The 27,678-nt window shown below is 34.5% G+C and overlaps 2 protein-coding genes across 7 annotated transcripts; both read right to left on the bottom strand.

Annotated features, from left to right (window-relative positions):
• Positions 1-63: 63 nt before the first annotated feature.
• LOC129317036 (ubiquinone biosynthesis O-methyltransferase, mitochondrial) lies at positions 64-10,940 on the bottom strand. The gene is made up of 9 exons (XM_054961350.1): positions 10,590-10,940; positions 9,958-10,047; positions 5,238-5,316; positions 4,508-4,585; positions 3,638-3,686; positions 2,373-2,422; positions 1,929-2,078; positions 979-1,059; positions 64-371 (listed from the first exon to the last, which is right to left on the bottom strand). Exons 1-9 carry the CDS (start codon positions 10,913-10,915, stop codon positions 264-266), a joined length of 1,011 nt encoding a protein of 336 aa, XP_054817325.1. The 5' UTR covers positions 10,916-10,940; the 3' UTR covers positions 64-263.
• Positions 10,941-21,342: 10,402 nt separating this feature from the next.
• On the bottom strand, positions 21,343-27,613 carry LOC129317033 (protein MAIN-LIKE 2-like). Of its 6 annotated transcripts, none has more exons than XM_054961347.1 (7): positions 27,530-27,613; positions 24,628-24,782; positions 23,967-24,082; positions 23,206-23,850; positions 22,925-23,092; positions 22,421-22,810; positions 21,343-22,323 (listed from the first exon to the last, which is right to left on the bottom strand). In XM_054961347.1, the coding sequence occupies exons 3-7, from the start codon at positions 24,072-24,074 to the stop codon at positions 21,463-21,465; spliced, it is 2,172 nt and encodes a 723-aa protein (XP_054817322.1). In that variant the 5' UTR covers positions 24,075-24,082; positions 24,628-24,782; positions 27,530-27,613; the 3' UTR covers positions 21,343-21,462. The 6 variants fall into 6 exon arrangements, with proteins under 6 accessions (XP_054817322.1, XP_054817317.1, XP_054817320.1 ...); XM_054961342.1 differs by having other exon boundaries at positions 21,343-22,344; XM_054961345.1 differs by having other exon boundaries at positions 21,343-22,344; positions 24,615-24,782.
• Positions 27,614-27,678: the final 65 nt, after the last annotated feature.

The following is a 27,678-nucleotide window of genomic DNA, read 5'->3' on the forward strand; positions in this document are numbered from 1 at the left end:
GCATATTTTAATCTATTTTTTTCAAAAAAATAATAATAAAAGATTAAGCAAATCAGGCATCTCTAAATGAAAGGAGGAGTCATCTGCAGTTGATATTAAAAATCTGCATTACAATTGATGTATTTGCTTTTTAAGTATCAAACTAAAACAATTTGACAATTTCTGCGACTGTAACTAAATATGGAAAATAAGCAAAAGTTCTTTTATTGGCATTGAGGAAAAATAATTTTTAAAACTTGTCTCGTCAATGTACTTCTAATTTTCTATACAGAGTCTAAGGTACCAAACGCAATAAAGTTCACGCTAATATCATCTGATAAATACCACCGTCCAGTCAGAGGGTTATAAACAAACCCTGCCATCTCCTTCACCTGTACAAACGATCAAGATTACCGGAGGGAAAAGAAGGTCCACAAGTGTAAAGATTAGCACAAAAAGTTAGACTCAGCTGAGAGTTCCAAAGGAGGCTGTTAATCTAATATATATTTAGGTCCTGTTTAATTAAAACAAAAATGAAAGAAATTAAAAATAAAAATAAATTAGATTATCCTTCCCTTTATGGTAAACATGATAAAACCTAATACTACCTATTACAAAGGGGCAATCATCAAACCCTTAACAAACTTTACGAATCATGACTTCCATCTTCATAAACTAAATTACCCTTCTGTCTCATAAATATGGTTGACCTATCTTTTTTCCACATTTTAATCATTTTATTTTTGCTTTTATGTCTTTGATCCATTCAATTTTTGTCATTTCTAGCAACCAAATGATGTCTTAATTGTCTATCCTGATTTAAAATTTATAGAAGCCACATTGTTCATAAACTATAATTTTATGAACAACACGACTCACATCAAACTCAAGGTAAAGATTGAGTTTATAATCTAAATATATAATACATTTAACTTACATTGACATTGGCACGTTGTAGAATTGAGTTTATAATCTAAATATATAATACATTTAACTTACATTGACATTGGCACGTTGTAGAATAAGGGCTAGTTCTTCAGGAGTAAGAAAACAGGACCACTGATGTGTTCCTTTGGGGAGCTGCAAAGTATCAACCACATATAGATGTAACAATTTGAATAGAGAAAATGAAAGTTAAGGACTTGTAATAATGATACTTAAGAATTAAATATTTTAATAATCATGAAGATAAATTCCAGTAATACTTGTTAAAGTCTCAACTCAGATATTTACTTGGTTTTCTAGATATTACAAGAGTTTTGTTCATTCAAATACGATAACAAATTTAAAATGTCCAAGTGATCCTATATGAATTTTTTTAAAATTTTTAAAATTCTTTGATTGACATTAATCGAAGTTATAGGTCATTAATGTCATTTTTTATCTACATAAATCAATCGCAACCATCTTCTATATATAAAACAAAGACATGAAACACTACGTGGACATATGTATCCTTCCATAAAACAACAATTCTAGCATTATCATTGCATTTGAAGTACCTGATATATTTTTCAAAGAGACCAGCTAAATAAGAAAACTTATTTTGTTTTTTGGGTTACATCATTAGAGTTTGATCCTTGGACCTCTACCCATATCCCACGACATCCTTACCACCAAGTTTAACCTCACGCGGGAAGTTTAAACTTTATCATCCGAACAGTTTATGTGCTAAACAGATCATTAAAAACTTCTATCCGATCAAGATGGAGGATCAGATGGAGTTCCTAACTTCTCATTACAAAATTTTCGGGAGGATGGGGTAACTAGTGTGTCTTAAGTCTGACATATTTATACCATTGAACACACGTCAATAGAATCAGTGCCTGAAAACTAGTAAATTTCAGAGGATGAGATAGGGTGAACGAGTTTATAGCAACTCAGAATTCCAGATGCGCCTAATGGAATCATCAAAAAATTGAACAGCAGAATGAACAAAAGAATCCTACCCAGCCGAGAATGTATTCTGCAGCAACAATGGCCGTAGCATATGCCCTCATTGACCGATTGATTGTTGAAATTACAGTGGCTCCATTTGGGACAGTTAGTGCTGCCAGGGATTTGCAGAACTCTGCAGGATCTGCTACGTGTTCAATCACCTGTCAAAAAAATTCCAAGAAGCACAGTGTATAGAAGTCCCAAACATCATAATATGCTCAATAAAAGCGCTGAACAACATATCAAAGGTCTAAACTGTATAAACGCTACTGGAAATCCACACCATTCATCAAAGTCTAAACTCAAAACTGAATTTAAAAGGTGATCTTCACACTAATGTCTAATTGTCTACATGCGTATCTACACACAGTATCAACATGTATTACATATTTATATTCACATATGCACTATACTTGTGCACATAAAAGAAGCGGAGAGTTAAAGAGTCATAATACCTCTAAGGCCATCACAGCATCAAATTTTCTGCCTTTTTCAACAAGCTTCTCTGATCATAAAATCATTTCACCAGAGCTCGTAAATATTGTAATTTGTGAATTGATGAACACTGGTGTAATTTGGGCATTACAACCAGGGGGAAAAACAAATCCGCCATACAGAAAACAAAAAAACAAAAAAAAAATCCAATAGAGGATGCGTGGCTATGTCCTTTTACTTGAAAACTCTTTTCTCAATTGAAGAAGAGTTCGCTATACGAAAGAAGTTAAAAACAAAATGGAGGATAATAATTAATAAATCCTCCTAAAGCAACAAAAAAAAAAAGAAAAAGAAAAGTTGGAGATAAAAAGAAAACTAAAATAGCCCAAAAGATCTCCCCAAACATCTGCAAAAAAAAAAAAAAAAATCAATAAATTTTGTGCTGAAACATGAAAGTCAAGAAAATAGTTGTATCCCACAAAAAATGGAGGGAAGCTTCCTGCTAAGAACTCTGGCATTGTACTCCCTCATAAACACCACAACCAGGTGAAGGCCTCATAATCAAGATCTCGCTCTCTTCAACGGATAGAAAATTTGATGCACCACAGTTGTCCCTCCCCTTTTTCAGGGGCAGAGCCACAGAGGGGCAGCTTCTCACATCAGCCAATTAGGCTATGCATAACAGCAGAAGTATGACTCTTGGATTTTAGTTGCAGGACTTGTACTAACATATTTGCCACTACTATGATCAATATCCATTTCCAACATTGTTTGAGGGAAAGTGTTGATGAATGGAGAAAACCCTTACTTCAATATAAGGTAATACCAGGAGATAATACAATGAATGAGAAAATGAACGGTTTTGTTCTCTGGGAAAATGACCTTTTTTTACTTGTTTCCTCCCACTCTCATACCCCACCAATTACAGTCATAAATAGCGTATAAGTTACAGAAAAAGAACATGGAGGCAGTAAGAAGTCACAATTAAAAATAAAATAGAGCATTTTCAATGATAAAAGGCTAGCATAGCGCATCATATCCTCACATAAGAAGTCAGTTCTTTATGCATGCAAAGATTACTCAGTCAGAAAGCTAGGAAAATAAATAAAGAAAGGTGCAGTTATCAGCCATAGTAATAACTAACAAGTAAGATAGTTTTCAAATATTAAAAGGAAAATAGCAATATAAAAATACTTAAAGACAAACAGGCACATCATGGAAGCATGCGAGAAGTATGAATTAATGCTTGACCTACACATAAAATACAAAAGATTTGCATATGTACCAGCTGTTGTGCAACAATACTCAATGGTTGAAGTTCCTGGATCCAGATCCTATGATGTATGAAAAAGTTGTCATTAAGTTATTCATCTAATAGTGAAGATGTAATAAAATAAATTACTAAATACTACTATCTAACAATTGCTTCCACCCAATGTAAACAATTTCAAGTTTGCAAATATAGTTGATAAACTCTCTATAACAATTCCCAGCTCTATATCTTATAGCTATAGCCACCAAATACAATATAGCATACAATGCACTAAAATTTTCAGGCGCAAAAATAAAAGTGAAGATGCTTTCAACCATTAATCACTTGAATTTCATTTACTAGAAAAATTTTACCACACTACCAATTGTTGCTTTCAAATGAAATCAGAAATAAAATAAAATTGCAGGTTATTGTTTGACTGCTTATGTCTCATTGGCCATTGCAGTGGTTTAAGTGGAGGAGTTTCAAATTCACAGCACAACACTTTTTGAAAATAATTGACTTTTATACACTTGCCAAACCAGAGTGAACAGTGAACACCCTAATACCACTTTTTCTCTTTTGGTGACTCACAAATGAAGACATATTTCAAAATATAATAGAAAATATTTCAGGATTGATCATGAGCTAAAATAAGGTTAGAAAACTTATGTGTCTTGAGCTCGTATTAAATACAAATTCCCCAGGAAATTTTTTTCAAGAAAAAAAAAAGAAGAAATAAAGAAAGAAAGAAAGGGGAAAAAAACAAGAAGCAAAAAAGGGAGTGCGCTAATTTATGACATCATATCCTAGCACTAAAACAGACACTATTTGACAGTTGATAGAATCCGAGTACAATTATGTTAAACATAGTTTAAACAAATGTTTATGAAATAAGCATACAGCATGAAGCCGAGCAATCTTGATATTCTTCTCTACCGCATCAACTCCTGTAACAGTAGCTCCCATCCGAGCCAACGGCTGAATAGCAAGTATAAATAGTTAGACAGCAGTTAAAACCTTACAAATCTTAATAATGTTAAATTCAACAAATACACACACACGCATATGAATAAACAGCAAGTATAAACAATTAAACAAGGAACATCATTGATAAACAATGTGCAGTAGTGCGAGTGTGTGTCTAGAAAATATTCTACTATCATACACATTATTTGTGCATGACTGCTGCTTGACAATAAAAGAAAAACGTGAGAAGGCCCATAATTTCAAAATAAAAAGCAAAAGGCTATGACAGAGATGAAATGATAACTGAATCCATTTGTTTCCTTAAAAAGAATCTAAGACACTCTTATACATCGATGTGCGCAACCACACAACTTCTCAAAACCTTACTGCCTTAGTTCTCCAAGATGAATAAAACAGACATATAAACATATAATTTTCTTTTCGTCAATTCAATAGAAGCTTAAAGAATTCATCTCGAAAAGGAAGCATAAACCAAGAATGGCTTTGTGACTCCTAACTACTGTTAAAGTCAATAAGGCACCTGCTACACTAAACCAATTTGAGGACACTTAAAATTTTAACAATAAAAATTATTCTAGAAGCCAAATACCCTACATAAAACCCATGAGTTCCGAAAACCACATAAAATGAAGAAAATATGTACCTCAGAGAGAATTCCGCCACCGCAACCTACATCAACAATTTTAAGTCCTTCAAGAGGCTGAGCACTGCTAGGGTCCTTCCTGAGACAAGGAAAACCTATGATCGTCCATGTAGTATTAAGGCTTTAGGAATTAATATACATTACTGTGGGAATATTATGTTATTATTGAGAATTATTAGCATTTATTAGGATCTCATTAATTAGGCTTTATTAGTATTTATTAGCTTATGTTATTATTGAGAATTATTAGCATTTATTAGGATCTCATTAATTAGGCTTTATTAGTATTTATTAGCTTTTATCTCTTTTGATGTATATATATAGGACCAGTGTGTACATTAGAATTGCAATGTGACAATACAATTTTTTCCTCTCTGAAAATTCCACATGGTATCAGAGCATCAGGCTCAAAATTTCAAATTAAATTAGTTCTGGAATGGCTAGAATGGGGCTGCCTGAACAGTACGTGACGATGTTTGTGTGGACAATGGTGGAGCGAGTTTTGAATCTCACCGCCACCCTAGACGTACTCAGGAGGCTCCAAACGACGAAACCCAGGGCGGCGGCGGCGAACGGCGGCGCGTGGAGGCTCCGTTCAGGACGCGATCTTCTCGGACGGCAACGACGCACTCTCTCCGGCAAGATCCAGCACAATCCGGTGTATGGGCACATCGTTTTCGAACCATATCAGGTCGTATGGTGTTGTTAGTGCCCTGTTTTGCTGGATTTGGAGTTATATTGGGTTGTGGCTTCTGTTTTCAGTCTACCAGAAAGCTTTTCCCTCATTTGAAGTGCTAGGGGTGGTGCTGTGGCTACTTTTATGTAGTGTTGTGCATAATTCCAGATCTGCACCCATGGCATTTGTGGCAAAAAGAGGGTCTTTCCTTCAGGCTTTAAAGACGACTCGAAGTGCAGTGGTCTGGATCGTGGATTCCGGGGCATCTGATCATATGACTAATTGTCATCAATTGTTCACCACTTACACCCCATGTGCTGGAAATATTAAAGTGAAAATTGCAGACGGCTCCTTAGCACCGGTGGCAGGAAAAGGGAGTATCCGTATATCAGATTCTATTACTTTGGAATCTGTCCTTCACGTGCCAAAACTTGACTGTAATTTACTTTCAATCAGTCAACTGACCAGGCACTCAAATTGTTTTGCTAAATTTCTCCCGTCACATTGTGTGTTTCAGGATCTATCATCTGGTGCGACAATCGGCAATGCCAAAGAATATGAGGGGCTCTACTATTTAGAGGTCGTCACTCGAGTAGATAACCCACCTATTGTTGGTAATTCTGCATCTACCTCTAAAGTTCATGATTTTATGTTATGGCATAAGAGAATGGGTCATCCCAATTTTCATTACCTTCAGCGGTTGTTTCCAAACTTATGCTCGACCTTGAATCATAGTGAAATCCAGTGTGAGGTATGTGAACTTGCCAAACACCATCGAACTTCCTTTCCTAGAGCCAAATACACACCTACCAAACCTTTCATAACCATCCACAGTGATTTGTGGGGACCATCTCGCACTTCAAACCGTACTCAAACAAAATGGTTCATCTCCTTCATTGATGACCACACTCGTGTTTGTTGGGTTTACCTTTTGAAAAACAAGTCCGAGGCTGCATCCACATTCATGAGTTTTTTCACCATGATCAAAAACCAATTCAACACTAGCATTCAAGTTTTACACACCGATAATGGCACTGAATACTTCAACCAATCTTTGAGTAATTTTCTCCAAATGCATGGGATTATCCATACCAGTACGTGTGCCCATACACCCCAACAAAATGGGATCGCAGAAAGAAAAAATAGACATATCCTTGAAGTTGCAAGAGCACTCATGTTCACTTGCAACGTGCCAAAGTTTTATTGGGGAGATGCCATTTTAACCGCAACCTATCTCATCAACCGGATGCCCAGTCGAATATTAGCCTTCAAAACTCCTCTCCAAAAATTGCAGAGTGTTTTTCCTACATCCCACATTGAAACCAAACTTCCGCTTCGTGTGTTTGGGTGCGCAACCTTTGTTCATATCCACCAAAGCAGTAAACTTGAACCTCGAGCTATCAAGTGTATCTTCCTTGGCTATTCTCCTACTCAAAGAGGATATAAGTGCTTTGATCCTATTTCTAAACGCATCCTTGTAAGCCTTGATGTTACTTTCCATGAAGAAACTCCTTTTTATTCCAATTCCTCAATTCAGGGGGAGAATATAGGTGAATCTCAGACTTGGGAACTAGAACCTAACGCCGAATATATACTTCTTGAGTCCGTGTCTCCTTTACTAGAACCATCACCCTTACCTTTGTCCAACATCCCACCTTCACCAACCTCTTCTCTTATGCCAAAGTTTGAGGAAAACAAGAAAACAGAGAAAGATATGGAAAGACCACAAAAGGGGGAGTTGTTAGTTTACACTCGAAAGAAGAAAACAAAAGATAGTGAGCAACTTGTACCTGAGGCACCAAGAAAGTCAGAACCAGAGGTAGTCCCTGAAGCTGACGTACCAAAGATTGATTCATCTAGTAAGCCAGATGACTCAGAACAAAGATGTGAATCTATTGATCTTGATCTACCTATTGCCCTTCGGAAACAACCTCGGTCTTGTACTTTGCATCTGATTCAGAAGCATGTGTCCTACAAGGCTCTCTCTCCTGGTTACCGAGCCTTCATCACTAATTTGGATAAAGTTGTTATTCCTAACAACATCCAAGAAGCATTGGAAATACCAGAATGGAGAAATGCAGTTATGGAGGAAATGAAAGCTTTGGAGAAAAATGAAACATGGGAGATTGTTGAAAGACCTGGAGGTAAGAAACTAGTTAGTTGCAAGTGGGTCTTTACCCCAAAGTATAAGGCTGATAAGCACACTTGACAAGTTGAAAGCACGGTTAGTAGCAAGAGGTTTCACCCAGACTTATGGCATAGACTACAAAGAGACGTTTGCGCCAGTGGCAAAACTGAACACTATAAGAATCTTATTGTCAGTGGCAGCCAACCTTGAATGGCATCTTCATCAACTAGATATCAAAAATGCTTTTCTAAATGGAGAATTGAAGGAAGAAGTCTACATGACTTTACCTCCTGGGTTTGATAGAGGCAGAAATGAAAAAGTATGTCGGCTGAAAAAATCACTGTATGGCTTGAAACAGTCACCTAGGGCATGGTTTGACAGATTCTCAAAGGTCCTGAAGTTAGAAGGCTACAAGCAAGGATTGTCAGATCATATGATGTTTGTTAAGGCTGAGGGAGCTAAGAAGTGCATCCTCATTGTGTACGTTGATGATATAATCCTTACAGGAGATCATGTTGATGAAATAGCAAGGATAAAAACTATCCTTAGTAAGGAATTTGAAGTTAAGGATCTTGGGAACTTGAAATATTTTCTTGGGATGGAAGTTGCTAGGTCAAAACGAGGAATATATGTATCTCAGAGGAAGTATATACTTGATCTTCTCAAGGAAACTGGCATGTTGGGTTGTAAACCTAAGGAAACTCCTATTGTGGTCTCGAAAAAGAAGAGGCCACCTAAGAAAAGCAGCACTGAGGAGTTAGAAGGAGAAGACAACTCTGATAATGAAGTTGAAGAAGAAGAAGACAAGGAGAAAGAAGAAACCATTGATAAAGACAGATATCAGAGACTGGTTGGGAAGCTGATTTATTTATCCCATACGAGGCCAGATATTGCTTTTGCTGTCAGTGTAGTAAGTCAATACATGTGTGATCCAAGGAAGAGACACCTGGAAGCTGTATATAGGATTCTCAGATACCTTAAGGGTACACCTGGTAAGGGATTGTTATTCAAGAAGCATGATCAAAGGACAATTGAGATTTACACCGATGCAGACTGGGGGGAGACTTATGGAGACAGGAGATCCACCTCTGGCTATTGTTCATTTGTGTGGGGAAACTTAGTAACCTGGAAAAGTCAAAAGCAAAGAGTTGTATCCAGAAGCAGTGCTGAATCAAAATTGAGAGCATTAGCTCAAGGAATTACAGAAGAACTATGGATAAGAAGGGTCATGGAAGAAATAGAAGTCAGAGTTGATTCACCAATGAAATTGTATTGTGATAATAAGGCTGCTATAAGCATGGCATTGAATCCTGTACAGCATGAGAGATTTAAACATGTTGAAGTGGATAGACATTTTATCAGAGAGAAAGTAGAAGGAGGTATTGTATGTCTGACATACCTACCTACAAAGTTACAAGCTGCGGATGTACTAACCAAGGGGCTACCCAAGCCTGCATTTGAGAGTTGTATAAGCAAGTTGGACATGATTAGCATCTATGATCCAACTTGAGGGGGAGTGTGGGAATATTATGTTATTATTGAGAATTATTAGCATTTATTAGGATCTCATTAATTAGGCTTTATTAGTATTTATTAGCTTATGTTATTATTGAGAATTATTAGCATTTATTAGGATCTCATTAATTAGGCTTTATTAGTATTTATTAGCTTTTATCTCTTTTGATGTATATATATAGGACCAATGTGTACATTAGAATTGCAATGTGACAATACAATTTTTTCCTCTCTGAAAATTCCACATTACATATCAAGCACTTTCCATAAAAGTGACTTACAGAAAAAACAGCTCCTTGACTCGAAATAGCTGTGATAACTAAGAAGGACTGAAAGAGGAGGAAAAGAAGCATGCGGAAAACCAAAATATAAAAATTTGAACTATTCTGACTGTTGCATACCTAAAATGCCGACACAGCGTTGACCGGATGAACGCAAGTCTTGTAGGATTCATAACATGCAAAGGTTTAAATGGACCATCAGAATCCCACCTAAGTACATCAAGACAAGAAAAATAGATGTCATTCATAAAATAATAACAAGATGAACATATTGTGGTTTTAAAATGTTGCCTTGAAAGAAGTCATACTGTTGAGGAAATGGTGCCTAAAATTCCAATTCTATAAACATCTCAAAGCACTAATTGACTGGTTGTTGCCAACAAAAAAGGTTGAATTTGTTGCTCATTGTTTTATTAAAAGTATTTTTACTTACAGCAAAAACAGTACCAGGCCACATGCACTATATATGTCATTTTCTTTCCACAAATTTCCTCCTTCCCTGTTTATTAACATTAAGTTTCCAACCCGATGATCTTCAGAACGCTGCTTCGTGAATGGAAAGTATGATCAAATTAGAGCTGATGCGAACGGAGCATCAGCTTTAAATTTCCGCACTTCCAGTGTCATCATAGTCATAACTAGAAAAACTAGAAACCAATTGCTCACTTTTCCCGTCGACATTGTTCTTTGTGACCATTTCCACATTATCAGACAACAAAGGCAAGGAATAGACTAAAACCAAAATAAAATACCATGTTTCAGCAATAGCAGCAAATTTAGCCAGCTCAATCTCCTTCAAAGATGAAGAGGAGGAAGCCGACGCCGCACCGTTTTCAATTTTTGGACTAGTCCGAGGCGGAGGCAATTCCTTGGGAGAAGAGGCAGAGGGCTCGATGGGGGACAATGGTTGACAAGAACCATTGGAAAAGCGCCTAATACTGAGGAGAGAGCGGGTTGCATCCGAAGCATTAGAAAATCGATGCACGAGAATTCGGAGAGTCACGGTGTTTGTCAGATTTCGAATTTGGCTCGAGAGCTTGGAAGCCATAGCCAAGAAGGTACGTGCTCGGTGCTCCATTTTGAACGTCACTCCTTTCTACTGTAAGTCCGGGTTGACCCGGAAATACCATCATAAATCGGTTGCATCGTTGGGCCCCAGATTTTAGGTTGCACGGAATTGGTGGAGAAGGGCGAGCAATCAATCAGTTCGGTTCCAATTTTTTAAAAATCAATCAACTAAATTATATAAAAAATTTGAATTGAATCGAAGTAAAATACATAATCAAATCAAATTAAAATTAAATTAAATTATAATAATTTGTTTCAATTGATCTATTCAATTCATGAGCCTTAATTTGAATTCATAGGGTCTAATTGTTCATATATTCTTCTATCTATTTTTTTTTCTTAATGTTGAATGCCTAACAAAAAATAGTAATCTTATACCATAATTTATGAGAAAATTAATAAAACTTAATACTATTGCATTAAAAACTAAATTATAAAAATAAAAAATGTGAACATCACATAACAAAAAAAAAACTACTACTACAAATGGTAAAAAGATGTTTTTTACTCACTTAAATGAGAATTTATTCACATTTTTTAAAATATAAAAAGAAAAATATGTATAATTCGATCGGTTTGGTTTATTTGATTCAAAAATTCTTAGACTAAATCGAATCGATCAACTGAAATTTTTCTTAAAGGAAACCGAATTGAATTGAAAAACCAAATAGATTAAATCAAATAAACAAAACTCAATTCAACTCGGTTGGATTTTTGATTTCGATTCAGTTTTGCTCACCCTTAGTGAAGATGCTTTGGTGTCATTACATACTACCAACATGTAGACCATATAGTGTTGATTCAAAGACTTAGGCTTAAACAAGTCTTTTTTTTTTTTAATCACAAGCTGGAATTCACTCAAAACAAGAAAAAGGAACGGTACAAAACACTTAATACAAATCTAGTGGAAGCAGTCTCAATCATCATTCACCTCTTAATGTAAAATCAGGTGGTGCATTATCAAAGATGCAAAAGGAGCTATCCAAAAAATGAGCTTACCTAGCAAGAGAATGAGCATGACTAATAACATTCCTAAAAACAAAATTAATAGAAATAGTCCAATCTTGATAAAAAGATTACAAGCTTTTTTAATAATATCATGGTACAAGTAACCTTCAGGGTAACTTAGTGATGAGGTTAATAGCTTCAACGCTATCTAGATAGACTACCACATTCCTAAAACCTTTAGAGCAGCAAAGTTCAAGGCCTTCATAAATTTTTGAGACTTCAGCAATGATATATGGATAGTTTCCAAGTTTACAGTTAAACCTTACTAACCATCCTCCATTATCATCAGTAATGCAACTACCATAAGTAGCAAATCCATTAAAGGAGGAGCCATCAACATCAAGTCTAATTATACCATGAGAGGGTGTTCCAAGTTCTTGTACAAGGTGATCTTGAATGTGAAGTATAGATCTGCCTTAACCATCTAGAGTCGATCATTGCCTTTATGAGGCATTTGTTTGGGTCTTACTGAATAAAGAGATCTTAAGAGTCAAAGAGATTCTTTCATTGTATACACCAAAGATCCTAACACATATGAGCAAAAATTATTGTTTAACGCAAACTTGAGTTAGAGCTGAGACATGGTAGATTAGAAGAGTTCTATTTGATCCATTCTAGACAATCTAATTTCATAAAGTTAGACCAAAGATTAGGTTTGACTAGCTACATCCACACTTCTTTAGCAAATATGCAATCACACACAGTATGCATGGTAGTCTCCTTCGCTCCATATACAAGTGGGCATAAATAGGAGTCAGCTATTCCCTGTTTGACTCACAAGCTTACTATGTGAAGTCTATCCTTTCCAAGGAGCTAAAGGAAGGCTTTGATCTTTTCTGGCATGCTCCACTTCCAAATTTTCATCTAGATTTGCTCCTTTCTCAATGATGTACCTATAACAAGGAAATCATAGGCAGAAGAGATGTTTAAAGAGCCATTAATGGATAGCTTCCATGTAAATTTTTCTCTCCCTCTCCTCTCACTGGGTGAGCTAGAACTAGTGACTAATAACAGAGTAATCAAGCCATTTCATCATTTCAATACGGTCCCAAGCACCATTCAAACTGATGAATTGTTCAATTGCTATATTAAGGTTTACTAGGAGGGTAGTATTTTGAATAACCATGATTAGTGGCTAATTAATGGTAGACCAATTATCATACCAGAAGTTAGACGTTCTTCTAAAGATACATCTCTTGTCAAGTCCTCTTAAGAAGCTCTCCTAAAGTTTGTTAATTCTCTTCCAAGTTTTGGAGGAGTGTTTCCGTTTACAGACCGATGGGAGAATTTCATTTCCACATTTATACTTAGTCTTCAAAACTCTAACCCACAAAGCTTCCTTATTGGTCACTAAATTCCAGCAAAGCTTAAGGATGAAAGCTTGGTTTTGACTAACAAGGCCTTTCACCCTTAATCCTCCTTCATCTTTTTTGAGCTTCATAATATCCCAAGACACTAAGTGCATTTTTCTTTTGTTATCACAACAGCCCTAAAGGAAATTATTGTTAGCTTTTTCAATATTAATCAACAACTTTTTTGGAATGAGCATGGTTTGCATGTGGTAGTTTGGTAAGGTTGTCAGAACAGACTTAATGAGCATATATCTACTTGTAAAAGTTAAGAGTTTGCCTTTCTAGCCAGACAATTTCTTGTGAATCCTTCCCAGGATAGGTTTGAAGTGATTGCAAGAGGCTCTTATGTGTAGGGGAGGGATTTCAAGGTACTTTATAAGGTCATCAATAAGCCCAATACCTATAACTTTACTCAGATTCATCGCTCTAGAGATGTGGACTGCCTTTGAGACACACATTTATGTTTTGCTTTTATTTACTAAGTGTCAAGGCTTTACTGTAACACACCAAATTTTTTTTTAAATAATTTAACTCAATCATAGTTGGGTTACAACCACCCAACACATTTTATATCAATAATTTTAATATAAAAATATTTTATAATTGGCTTCAACTCGCACAATATAATATTTCAACTAAATTTTTACCTCCCACATGCCATTAGGCTAAATCATATTTGTCCATCCTTATGCTCCCAACAAGTAAACTAAATCACATTTGTCCATCCTTATACTCCCAACAAGTAAAATAACTAATTTAGTAAATTTTCAAAACAAGCCAGTTATTTGGCCTCATAATCATGCCATTTTAACCAATTCAAAGTAAACCAAATATTAAAATTACAATCATCCAAAGTGTATGAAAAATAGAAATAGTTTAAAAGGCATGATTACATTTATATATTCATATAATTATCAATAAACAAAAAGTCCTAATATTGATAATATAAAACATTATAAATCATAAATCAAATACCCAAAAGAGGCAGTGGATCTATGCCACTAAGCCTCTGGGACTCCTCCACGTGTCACTCGTGGCTTTTCTCCTGAAAATTGTTAACCACATAATAAGACTCAAAAGTCTCAGTAACCAAAGTCAATTTATGATAGTATATACCAACAGTTAAATGTGTGCTTATTAAATGAGAATTAAAAATAATATATTTTCAACAAATATAAGAAATATTACAATACATACAAATAACCATCCTTATATCCTTTCATTAATCTCGAGCCGTAGCCCTCACTCGGTGCTAAATTACCCAGCCAAAGGTAGATTAGCCTGAGCCCTTACAAGCCACCTATTGAGCTCCAATAGGGGCGTACCACGTGGCACATAAATACAACAACAATAGCAAGTTTCCCAACATCTCCCACAACAATCAAACAAATTCATAATAATATTGCACAATTATATAATATTACAAAATTCATAGTTTTCTCAATAATCACCCAATTAACATGAAGTAACTCTAATCATAAATTAAAAGCATGGTTACCTCGTGGCTTTTTCAATAAATTATCCCTTACAATTTCTCTCCCACCACAATCTTCACCAATAATACAATCTACAAATAACATATTATTTATAAATATTAGTTCCAATTTTTGAAACTAATAAAATAATTCTAATAATAAAATTAAAAATATAACATAATTCTTAATCTCAATCTTAATACAAATCTAGAGTTAATACTATTAAGTAAAATTTTTAACTCCTCTTTTACTCATCAATAAACATTAATAATCTAAAAATCAACTTCTAAACTAATTTCTATTATCAAAATTTTCTTTTTATTTCATAAATTCGCACCTAAAATACCCAAAAATTAAAAATTAAATCTCTAGCTTAGAATCATAATCCTATAGCTATAATAATTCATTTCTCATCCCAAATAATCATCTAAACCTCAATAAATCAACATATATTTTTTAGATTTAATAAAAATCTAGTCTAGAATTTGATCCATAAGCCACAAATTCAAAAATCATTAATAAATTTATACTCTAGAATATTTATTATACTACTAACAACCTCAAAAACTATATTTATTCAACATAAATTCATCCCTCTTCCAAATCCTAAATTTTCTACCACCATAAAATTAAAAATTAAAGAAGAAAGATGACTAAGAAAAAAAATTTTAGAACACTTACTTAGTCTTGAAAAACTTAAAATCACATCTTAAATATCCTATTAAAAACTCTTATGTTAAAAACTCAGATCTCTCGCACCGGCGACTCACGCTCACTCTGCCTCAGCTCACGCACGAAGGAAAGAATGAAGAAACGAAGGAAACAGGTGAGTTTTTATAAAAATTCAGTGGGTCTCATATTTTTTTTATTTTTTTCTTTCCTCTCTCTTCTTTCTTTTTTTTTTATTATTTTACATGTAATCATTACGCAGCATCTTCTTTTTCTTCATCATTTTTTTAATACCTTTCTTTTTTTTATAATAACAATAATTTAATAATATTTATTATTATTATTATTATTTTAATTAATAATTTTTTATTTAGAATTATATCCTAAGTTAGATTTAATAATCATCTCCTACTAATTTACTTATCTCTAAATATTTTTTAAAATTTTTATTAAGTCAAATTAACTATTTAAATTTAAATTGGGATGTTACATTTACAAAACTTGTCAAGATAGTTATTAATAACTTCTATTTAATCTATAATAGCCACCTCGAAAAGGAAGAGGTTGTCCGTAAAGAAAAGATGGGACATAGTTGAGTCATTTTTGACTAATTTGATAGGCTTTGAGTTTCCTTCTTTAATCTCATCTTTAATCATGTGGCTCAGCTTCTTCGTACATAGTGTGAATACATAAGGAGAAATTGGGTCACCTTGTCTGATCCCTTTAGATGGCTTAAATTCTTCAATAGGTTCTCCATTCCATAAAATTCTCATAGTTAAGCTCTTCATTCAAAACAAGATAAGATCAAGAATATTATTTTCAAAGCTCACTTCTTATAAGCATTTCTTGACAAAATCCCATTCAAGTCTGTCATACGCTTTCTCCAAGTCAACTTTAATAGCCACTAAACCATTTTTGGATTTTCTAGTTTTCATTGAATGTATTACTTCTTAAGCCACAATGACATTATCGCTCCCTTGCCTCCCTTTGATAAAACTGCCTAGTGGTCTCCGATAAGCTTACTTATGATATTTTAGATTCTAGTGGCTAGTACTTTAGAAATCACCTTATAGCTCACATTGCATAAAGAAATAGGCTGAAAATCCTTTATATACTCCGGGTGGTCAGCTTTAGGAATTAAGGCACGGTGGGTTTGATTGATCTTGCTAATTTTCCTTGGGTTCAAAAAAGTATTCTACACCATCATAATGATGTCATCTCCCAAAATCTACCAATATTGTTGATAAAGGAAGCCTTGGATACCATCAGGTCCTGGTGCTTTCATAGGGCCTATAGTAAAAACAACATTATAGATCTCCTCTAGTGTAACTTTAGCATGTAAGGCTCTTTTATCCCCCTCTTCAAGAATAGGGAAAGTAATAATAGTTTCAATCCAATGAAGTTAGGAGTGATCAGACTTGAAGAGGTTTAAGTAGAAGTCAACTGCCATATCTTTCAATTATTTTTTATCATCAATCCATACCCCTATCGAATTTTTCAAGGCATCAATTCTATTTCAACATCTTCTCATTTTCGTAGTTGCATGATAAAATTGATTGTTTCTATTACCCTATTTGAGCCAGTTACTTCTTAACTTTTAGTAATATAATAATTCCTCTTGTGTAAGAGTTTTATTGTATTCCTTCCAAAGTTTAAATTCTATTTTTTGGAGGTATTAGGTATCTCTTTTGCTCTTGGCTTTGTCTAATCCTTCAAGTCACTTCACAAGATTCTTTTTTTTTTTAGGAATATTGCCAATCTTGTATTTATTCCAATGCCCCGCCATGGTTTGAAAAGTCTTGACATTCAAAGTCCAATTTGTTTATGACTAAGCTCTTCATAAAATGTTAAGAAAATCCTCTTTCAAGGACCAAGCTGCTTGAACTTCAAAGGTTTTGCACTTTGGGGAGGTGTCAGGCAAACTAAAATCTTTAAGGAACCAGGTCTATGATCAGAGCCAAATTTAGGAAGGTGTTGGACTTTAAAATTATAGAATTTTAAATGCCAATCAGTGTTTGCAAAACCCCAATCAATACATTCTTTGGTGTCATTTTTCTCCTATACAAACTTTCTCCCACAAAGTCAATCTTTATAACATTGATATTCCTCATACAATCACTAAAATGCCTCACAGAAGCAGAAATAGGTACTACTCCTCCAAATTTGTCTTTCAAGGATAAGTATTAAAATCTCCCATCAAAAGCCAAGGACCTGATACAGAACTACTAATTGTTAAGAGATCCTCTTAAAGGCTTTTACGAAGAAGGTAATTAGATTCAGTATAAATTCCCATAAACCAAAATCCATTATGACCATTGGGATCAAACATAAAAACGTGTAGTAATTAAGTAGAAGAGAAATGATATTGAATAGATGTTCCCCCTTTATTCCACAAAAGCCAAATTTCACCAGCATAACTGGTTGCCTCAACTCTAATCTAATTAGAAAAACCTAATCTATAAGAAATTTGATTTGCTTTGACACCACTGGTTCTTATTCCTGGCAGGACCAAAATTTTTACCATCTTATTTCACAAGAGGTCATAAACAAGAAATGGAAAATGTTTTGAGGCTGCACCTCGGCAATTTCATACTACTATATTCATTAAAAATAAGGAGAAAGTAAGAAAGATAAAACTTGAGAATCAAGCTAGAGTCGTCGAAGGCATTTCAGGAACCACATTTAATTTAATGTCTTTTTCATCTCCTTCTACTTCGCAAAAGTGCTCTTGAGAATCTATAGCTTCAGTTGCACAAATCTGTGACAACTTCTTGCCATCCATATGCAAAAAGGGATCATAGGTATGAGCAAAATTATTTTCCCTTCCCTCCACCAAACTCGAGGTGACTTTACTTGTAAGGATGAGAGATGACTCAACATTAATGGGCAAATAGAAAGGTACACATTCAGTATTGGAAACACCCAAAGTAGTCGCCTGATCAGGAAATAGGGGCCCTTTGAAGGTCACGTCACCCATATTCACATTATGGGCTCTATTAGATAGCTTCCTCTTCAACGTTGGTAATAAAATTTTGGGCATGGTGGTTTAGTTTCTTTTGAGCCTAATTCCTCCCATTTTGTCTTTTCCATGCTCAGATTCACTAGCTTAAAACTTGGTATGTGCTTTTCCTTTCCTTGAGTGGATTCCTTTATAAGCCTCAGCTTTGAAAAAGAATATCTTTTCTACATCCACTCTAGTAGCCTCATTTGACTCTACTGAAAGTATCTCATTGTGACTTGGATTTGACAATTTTGCTTTCCCTTGGCTCAATGGAACTATAGTCACAAGCATTGAAGTCCACTCCTCCTCCTCCTTATCATTTGCATCTTTCTTCTCATCATTTTCTTTCTTTTGCGAAACTTGATTAGGTATCTTTTTGGTGTAATTCTTCTCATTTTCTTGCAACAGTTCTACTTTCAAATCACACATATGCCACGTCAGTAAAAAATAAAAAAATTAATGATTTATTGATAGAGAGATTTTTTGCTCCTCGAAAAAATAATTTAAAAATAAAATTACCCAACTTAAAAGCATAGGATGCCCAGCACTTCTAAAAAATAAATACATGTATAAAATTAGACCTTAACCTTTTTTTTCTTAAATAGCTTTTGAAGTTTGAGTGTTACTCCTTCCATTTTTAAATATATAAAAAAATAATCAGCTGACATAGTTTAAGAAAGTTAGCTAAATATATGTCTGGAATTAAAAATTTTGAATTAGATTATCCTCGTAATTAATGAAAAAAATTGTTTTAAAAAAAGAATCCTCAACTTTATGAGAGACAATTTGAAGAAAATATAATAAATGGTTCTTGAAATCTATAATTTTACTTATAAATAAAAACAAAGAAAGACATAGTAAGTTCTCTTATACTTAAAAACGAGATGTATATATGAAAAAAGAATATCATCGTAAGAGTTCTGCACTTATGGCCATGTGAGGTAACATGACTGACTCAATCCGGATTTGTCAAAGGGAGAATATCATTAAATAATTTTCTTAGTCAAATGACTTAAATACTCTTCATTTATAATTAATATTATTAAAATAGCAAGTTAAGTTATTATTTTTACAAATAATATTTCTAAAATAACAAATCAAGTTATGATTTTTACAAGTAACATAATTAAAATAATAAATTAAGTTATGATTTTTACAAATATTAATAATATAACAAGTTAAATTATAATTTTTACAAGTAACATTATTATAATAACAAACTAAGTTATAGTTTTTACGAATAATATTATTAAAATAACAAGTCAAGTTATAGTTTTTATAAATAATATTATCAGAATAATAAAAAGTTACATTTATTTTAATAATGTTATTTGTAAAATATATGACTTGACTTGTTATTATAGTAATATTATTTTTAAAAACTGTAACTTAATTTGTTATTTCAATAAAATGCTAATTATAACTGAAGGATATTTTGATTATTTAATTAAAAGAATTTATTTCATTTTAAACATTTGGGCCTATAGTGAAATTTTAAAATTTTTTAGATCTTAATTGAAATTATATCACATTCAAGGACTTTTAATGAAATTCTCTTTGTCACAACCTCCCAAGAAAAGCATGGTTATAGATCACAAAATGACAAAATTTTATCTTATTCCTCAATATTCTTCATTCTTTTTCTTCATTGACAATAAGGGGTGTTCAATCTTGTACTCAACCTGATCAATTCAGTTTCATCCTAATCATATCAGGATGGGACATAATACAGGATTGTCATTGAAATATCCTATCCCATCCCAAATACATGCATGCATGCATGCATATTTTTTTTAAAAAAAATAGATATTAAATATATTAATTATATTCATATAGTTTAATTATATTAATATAATAATAGATTATATTAATTATAACTTCAGTATTTACAATCCATATTCAAAGTTAAAAGGTCTAGATATTAATAACTTTAATGATATAAAGCAAACTGTATGAGGAATTATATTAATATAATTTATTCTTATATTCATATATTTAATAATTTTTCTTTATATTTTGTTTCTTGTTTTATTTACAAAAGAGTCAATAGCTTCAAATACATCAACTAAAGAAAAAGAATAATAATTTAATGTTGTACCTCATTTGTTTATTGTTGTTGCTTTTATAGTTTAGAGGTCACTTGTAATTGCTGTCATGATATGTTATGTACATTTCACTTTGAATTATAGACTTATAATTGTTATTGATATAACTAAATAATTGACTTTAAGCCTTTGTGATTTATATACTCATTTTATTTTAATTTTAAACTTAGTAAGTTATGTAATTTAATATTTTAATAAATATTATTATTCACGTTTCTTTTTCACATTATTCAATTTACCAGGTCATCCCAACTGAATCCCATCCCAATTCCTGACTAAACAAAATGAGATACATAACAAAAATTCAATCCAGATCATTTGTCATGACAGGATAGGGGTATCCTGGTTTCATCATCTAAACACTCCCACTCATAGTTTATTCAATAATTAAAGAGGTCCAACAAGAATAAAAATGACCCTACTTGACTAAATGAAAAGGAGAGAGAGAGACTAATCCCCAATCTTCAAAAGAGCTAAGGTGTTATTCCAAAATCCTGAATACTCTTTGCGTGACGCAAGTTTTTTTACCAGGAAAAAAGTTTAAGTAAATATCAATAAGTATTTAATAACTCATTAAAAAACTGTACTTTCATTTTACACATATCAAAATCAATTTTATTTAAAATACGGTCCAATGCCAAATGCAAACAAATAAAGATTAGAACATTGATTTGTTATGTTTTGAGCAACTAACACATTCCCCACTTTTTTTTTCCTAAGCGGATATCCGTCGCCCCATGTTTGAGAACGGTCTGATGACTGCATGTGGCAACCCAACTGCATTTTATGCATCCCAATTCATTAACACTAGGAAATGCCAAATCGGATACCATAAAAGACCAGAACTTAAATAAAAGAACATATATAATTACAGATGAAACAATCACATCTTTAAATTAAGTTGGCCTTAAAAAAATTGCTTCTCTAAGACAGTGAAATCCGTCCCACTATACAGCAACACTACAATCTCCTTTCTGTGCAAGATCCTCGTAAGCTTCAAGAGAAGAATGTTGAGTCACCTCGATTGCTGCTTTAGCAGATGATGGTTCAGTTACCACAGTTTCGCTGTCAATGTGAGCAAATTGTGAATTACCAACATCATTGCTGCATTGCTGTGAGTTCACATCACTAGGTAGTGCACTAATGCCTTCTGCAGTAGCATCAGAACGCTTCTCGTTGATGATCTCAAGAGCTGCATGACCAAGGACCTTGTTGGCAGGACCCATTTCCTCAACATGGTTAGGTTCTTCTTTTATTTCCTGACCAACCTTGTGCTGTTCTTCATAGTCAACCTTGGCTGCTTCATGATTTGGCTCCAGATTGCTTTCCAGACCATCTGCGTAGGCAAGCTCTGACTGATCCACCTCAATATTTGCATCACATAGCCGCAGATTCTCACCATCAGCATTTGCATGAATCAACTGAACGTGACCGACTTCACTATCTACTTGATTAAATTGTGTATGATCCACCTCTCCATCTAAATGACTTATATGTAATTGCTCAACCTCAATAGTAGCACTAAAGAACTGAGGTTGTTCGTCCTCACTAACTGCATTATACTGAACTGCGTCATCCTTCCGCAATCGTTTACCTGAACCTCTTCTTCTAACCCTCTCCTTTCCTCTTACCCTTTTCCCAAGTTCTTCTTGAGGAATGTCTGACATTATGACTGGACCACCAATTTGGTCCCTTAAACACTCATGGGCAATACATCTTATTCTAGAAATTGATTCAACTTGTTGTGGATCCAACCCTTTTGTTGAAAAGGTATCTGCTATATGTGCTATATCCCTCAGACCAGCATTCTGCAAACATTTGTTTTTTTTCTTTTAAAAAGCATTTCAAACTTAATCTATAATTGCTATAAGAAATAAAACAAAATTCATTTAAACCTATCCTTACCGTTCTCTGAAACTCAGATGAAAGAGAGATAGGCCTTCCTATAAACTTACGAGTAATTTTCAGGTACCACTGCATGTACTCACTCTCATCTACACCCTCATCTCCATCAACAATGTGGAGATGACGGTCCATCCATTCATTAAGCTCAGCCTCCATTTTCCCTGACAAATCAACCCCACCATCAACTCCTCTACTCTTCCTCTCCCATCGCTCCACATCCTCCGGAATTGATTGAAGCATGCCATACTGCCTAAGGCATCGATTTGGAAGATGTCGTTCTGCCTTGTCAAAGCAAATCAACATTGTCTTCGACCTCCCAATAATTAGAGTAGTTTTGATATGTTCTGGAATTATCATACTATCCATGTTTCTGTAAGGGAGCCACTCCACCTGTACATAAATAGCAGTCAAACTATATTTCCTCTCTAGAAGAAAAACCAGAATATCGCCAAATCAGCATTAAACACACACACACACAAACACATTTTTTAATATAAGACTAACATCGCATGGTTTTAAGGAATCCAAAGCCTTCCGATAGAAAACCACATCACGATTTGCCGTTGGACTACTTTGTTTTCCTTTCCATCTAAGCACAAATGGAAATCGATCATGCATCAGATCTTGATTAAGCTTTGGCCGCCCAATATTTAGGTGAAAGTAACTCCAACACTGCAAAATCATAATAGGTAATTACACCAGCATATAGAGGAGGAAAAAGAATTAGCATGAAAACTTTATAAATATAGACAGAAGAGAACATTGAAGAAACACCTTTAAATTACCTGCAAAAGCGTCAAACAGCCACTAATGGTACTTTGAGTTTTCAGTGAGGCGTTTCCCAGCGCTCTATACAAGAATGCTAATGCTGCTGCACCCCAGGCATATTGTCCACATTGTTCAAAATTCTCAAATAATGGCAAGTACATTACAGGGACTTTATTCCCTGTAGTGGTGGAAAATATGGTGCTACCTACAAGATAAAGGAGATAAGCACGAGTATGTTGCTCTATCACTTCTTTTGAAGCATCCTCGGGACAGCGAGAAAAGAACTCTTTCAACCAACTAAGCTTCACCATTCCACCGCTAGTGTAACCAGATGCCGGTGCCCTGCCAAGATACTTTTCACAGACTGAACCGCATGTGGTGTATGTTATACCTATTACAGGATCCCCATTAATGGCCAGACCAAGTAAAAGCGCAACATCTTTAAGGGTTACGGTCATTTCTCCAACATTCAAGTGAAAAGTATTTGTTTCTCGCCTCCACCTTTCAACTAATGCTGATATAAGGGGGTTGTCCAGACTAATAGCTGGAATTGATCTTAAGTACCCAAACCCAGCCTTCTCAATCAATTCAACCTGCTTAGAATTAAGCGTCCATTGATCAAGCTTTGAAGTGTGCTCATGACATCTCAGAGCACCACGCTCCTGTCAGTGCATTAAAGAAAGGACAATCAAATTCAGAACAAGCCATTGAAAAGATTTAGCAGAAAAATACGAAGGGAAAGATAAAAAGTAAAGGATCATCCAACAGTAGACTGCACCTGTCCGTCCCAAACTGCTGTGGAGACATGCTTATCTTGATCATAAAGAACTGAACCATCAATTGGTCCTGGATTAGTGGCATAGAGGTCCGCCACTGCAACTTCCATTAGTATAACTGACAACACACACACACGAAGCAGAAGCAAACAAGAAACAATAGCCCCCTAATTAGGAAATTCTCAATAAAAGAAGCAATTCAATTATTAAGAAAGAAAGGAACACAACAGCAGAGGATAAAGCACTCTCTTATAAGGAACACAGAACAAACAATAAAAGAAAACTACAATACACCAATTACATGTAAAAATCCCAGGGGTATGTTATAAAAATTACACTAATGAAGCAGGTAACATCTTAGAAGTGTTTGATTCAGCCCATTTATGGCAGGCAGTGAAATTATGAGTGGATTTTATATTAGTTTCCACAGGCATTTGTACAAATGGGAGAATCCTACGTTCAAGCTTCTTAGGATATTAACATTAATGAAATAATTACTAGCTATATCTTTAAAAGAAGCAATCTTAATGTATCAATAAGCTTATAATTTGTAAAACATAATGAAAAAGCAACACTAAATTTCATTACATGGTGCGACACTTTTTTTTCTCATGTCTTGATAACTAATGTCAATAAAGGTTGATAAGTACTTTTTTCGTTTACCAAAGACTATGGAGGATTTGTACTGCAGATTTTAGGGATAAATTCTTCCTGTGAATCAGAGTAGGTGATTAATAAAAATAGGAGATGCCTCGACTTTGACTGCCATATATTCATGCTTCATTAAGTTGCAAGGTTCTCCTTTTCACATCGACATCCTGAGGGAATATTGCTGCATTAGAAAATCAGCAGAAACACAATACTGTTTTTTTATTTGAAAAACAATATATGTACAATCAATAGGAAGTCAATGGATCACCATTCATGAAGCATGGATACCTCTATATTCTAGCTGTACCTGTACCCATAGTCATCAGTACTCTTGGGTGCTCCAAAATAAGTATCATGCAGTATTTTTTCCTTTTAAAAACTAAATTTGATTTTAATCATATATATGAACTTTCTAGATCAGATTCTAATAGAGACTTGGTAGTAGGGGATACCAAGTCCTATATTGAGTAGTATGGAATGCTCAATGGGGTATATAAGTGGGTTAATTCTCCCACTTCCACAACTAGCCTTTGGGGTAGGGTTCCCCATCTTACTTAGGTACCCATCAATTGGTATCAGAGCCTTGCTGTCGGCGGTTTCGGAAAGGGTTACCCACGAAGGATTCTGATCGGGAGGAGATCGAGTTAAATGCTGTGGAGTGCAGCCGTCAGGACGTTGGCTTTCTATGGGGGGCCAATTGATAGAGACTTGGTAATATGAGATATCAAGTCCCACATTGAATAGTATAAGATGCTCAATGGGGTATATAAGTGAGTTAGTTCTCCCACTTCAATAGTTACCTTTTGGGGTAAGATTCCCCATCCCACTTAGGTACCCATCAGATTCATAAACTAAATGTAAGATTTTTGGCTGACTGTATATTGTAGAAGATTCATTATATTTTTCATATGACCATAAGTTTTCCCATATTGATGGAGACCTAAGAAAGCATGAAGGACCTAACTTACGGAATCACTTTTAAGGAAGAAGGGCTATGCTATTTAAGTACCGCAAGAATCACTTGTCACTACCCAATTTGAGACGTCATCACGTAAATTATAATAGAGATTATTCATTTGTTTCATATAAAGCATCAAAACGTACCCTATATGATAGGAAAATAATTATATCCCATAACTCTAACCAAACCAGGACCCAAAGAAGTACCCAAGCCCATGCAACATAGATCATCAAAACTTAAAGTTTCTCAAAATACAGTCACTGCCCATGACCCAAAGGAATCGAACCGGAGCTTATTTTCTCTTCATAATCTGGAATGAGAGGTTCTATTAGAGAATTTTAGAATCTTCTCGTTTCCTAAACTACATCATGTTGAAAAAATTAAGTGTTCCATGAAAACAGTTTTAATGAAAATAAATCAAATGGAAAAATTTTGCAATATCTGTTGCGTATTTAAGTTGGTATTAAAGTACAGTAACAAGTGGGCATCAAAATAAGCACATCTTTATGGCAAAGACAGCTGAAAATAGAAACAAATAAAAGCGACAAGAAACATATAGTTTTATTCGTTGGTAAGTTGTACAAAATCCACGAATGGCTTCCCAGACATTAACAGAAACTAGCAGGAAGGTGGCAAACTGTCATATTCCAACCCAAGCATGGCATTCAAAAATACCAACAAAAATGACGATGCAGACTTTATCGTAACAACAAAAATGGCATTTTCCTGTGACAACACAAGTAACTGTTTTCTGTCTCTTTGAGGGTCCCCTGCTTCCAATCCCAGTTAAGTAGGAAATAATTTTTTTATTGAGAAAACCACCATACTTCACAAGATAACAAAGCTGGTAAATAGGAAACTGTATTCCAGGTAACAAAAGGTGCTTGAACATTTAGAAGGAAATTCTTAGTTCTCATCCTGCTGACTGAGATGCTCTGGATTAAACCTTCCTCTTTATGGGTAAAATAACAAATTTGATGTTAAGACAAAAATAAAAACTTCACGTAACGGTTGATTGCTTTGGGGAATTTAAGTTAATGGTTTGGCCGGATCCCTCTTCCTCAATCTACCATTTTGCCGGATCACCTTTTCGTCCCTTTTGGATTAATTACAACTACAACAGGCTGCAAACAAGTAGCTTCTGACTTTAAATGTGACTCTTAGACCTTATGCCTTATAGAAATCATTTCATCTTTAACATGCTAAACTTTCAACTCCAACAGTAGCGAAATCTACATTTTACAATCATTTAAATCGCAAAAGAGTAATATTCTTCTGCAAGACAAGCTAAAAATCGTTGCAAATAGTTTGATCTCACTTAACAGGTTTGAGGAAGAAAGTCTCCTCGTGTGCTAAGTTCTTTATTCAAAAAGCTCAAACATCTTCAACTGTAAAGCAACAGGGATGACATTCAGTTTGCTGACAAATTGGCCAAAGGTGCTCACGATGTAGGTCTTGAAACAATTTTGATTTCTGGAATCCCTCCTGATTGTATGTCATATGTCATGGAGGCTAGACAATTGCTTGGATAGTTTGGTTTTCTTTTTACAAGCTCATGCTTGCCCATGTATCAAAAAAATTAAAAAAAAAAACAGAACAGCAAAACCATCCAAAACAGAATGTCAACAAATTTGTTAATGGCATCACACTACAGTTATCGTCCTTCCCAATGATAGTGGCATGTTACACAAACCAAGGCCTTAAAAATAGTTTTTTATTAAAAATTCAACAATTCCAACGCGAACTAGGTGATCTCAACAAATTTTGTGGCTACTGTAACATCAACAAATTCAAAGAGGGCGACATTAAGAACCCAGAGAAGGAAGCCAAGGGGAAGATCAGATGAAGAGAGCAAGAAGAGATCTAAGTGAGACGTGGAATAGGAGTGCGTTTAGAATAAAAACAAAGCAACGAATTGCGTAGAAGAGATAGAAAAATAAAGAGGAAGCTTACAGTGAATGGAGGCGAGCCCGATACGACTTCCACCGTCGTCGTCGCTTAGCTTAGCAGGTTGAGGGCAAGAAAAGAAAGGACATTGTGGATGAAGGTTTTTTTCCAAAGGGGGTAATCTCATCGTGGGCTAATACCGGAAGACAGGCCCA

The sequence above is a fragment of the Prosopis cineraria genome, unplaced genomic scaffold (assembly GCF_029017545.1).
Source record: "Prosopis cineraria cultivar Desert tree isolate PC_DT_omini unplaced genomic scaffold, ASM2901754v1 PC8, whole genome shotgun sequence".
NCBI classification, from domain to species: Eukaryota; Viridiplantae; Streptophyta; class Magnoliopsida; order Fabales; family Fabaceae; genus Prosopis; species Prosopis cineraria.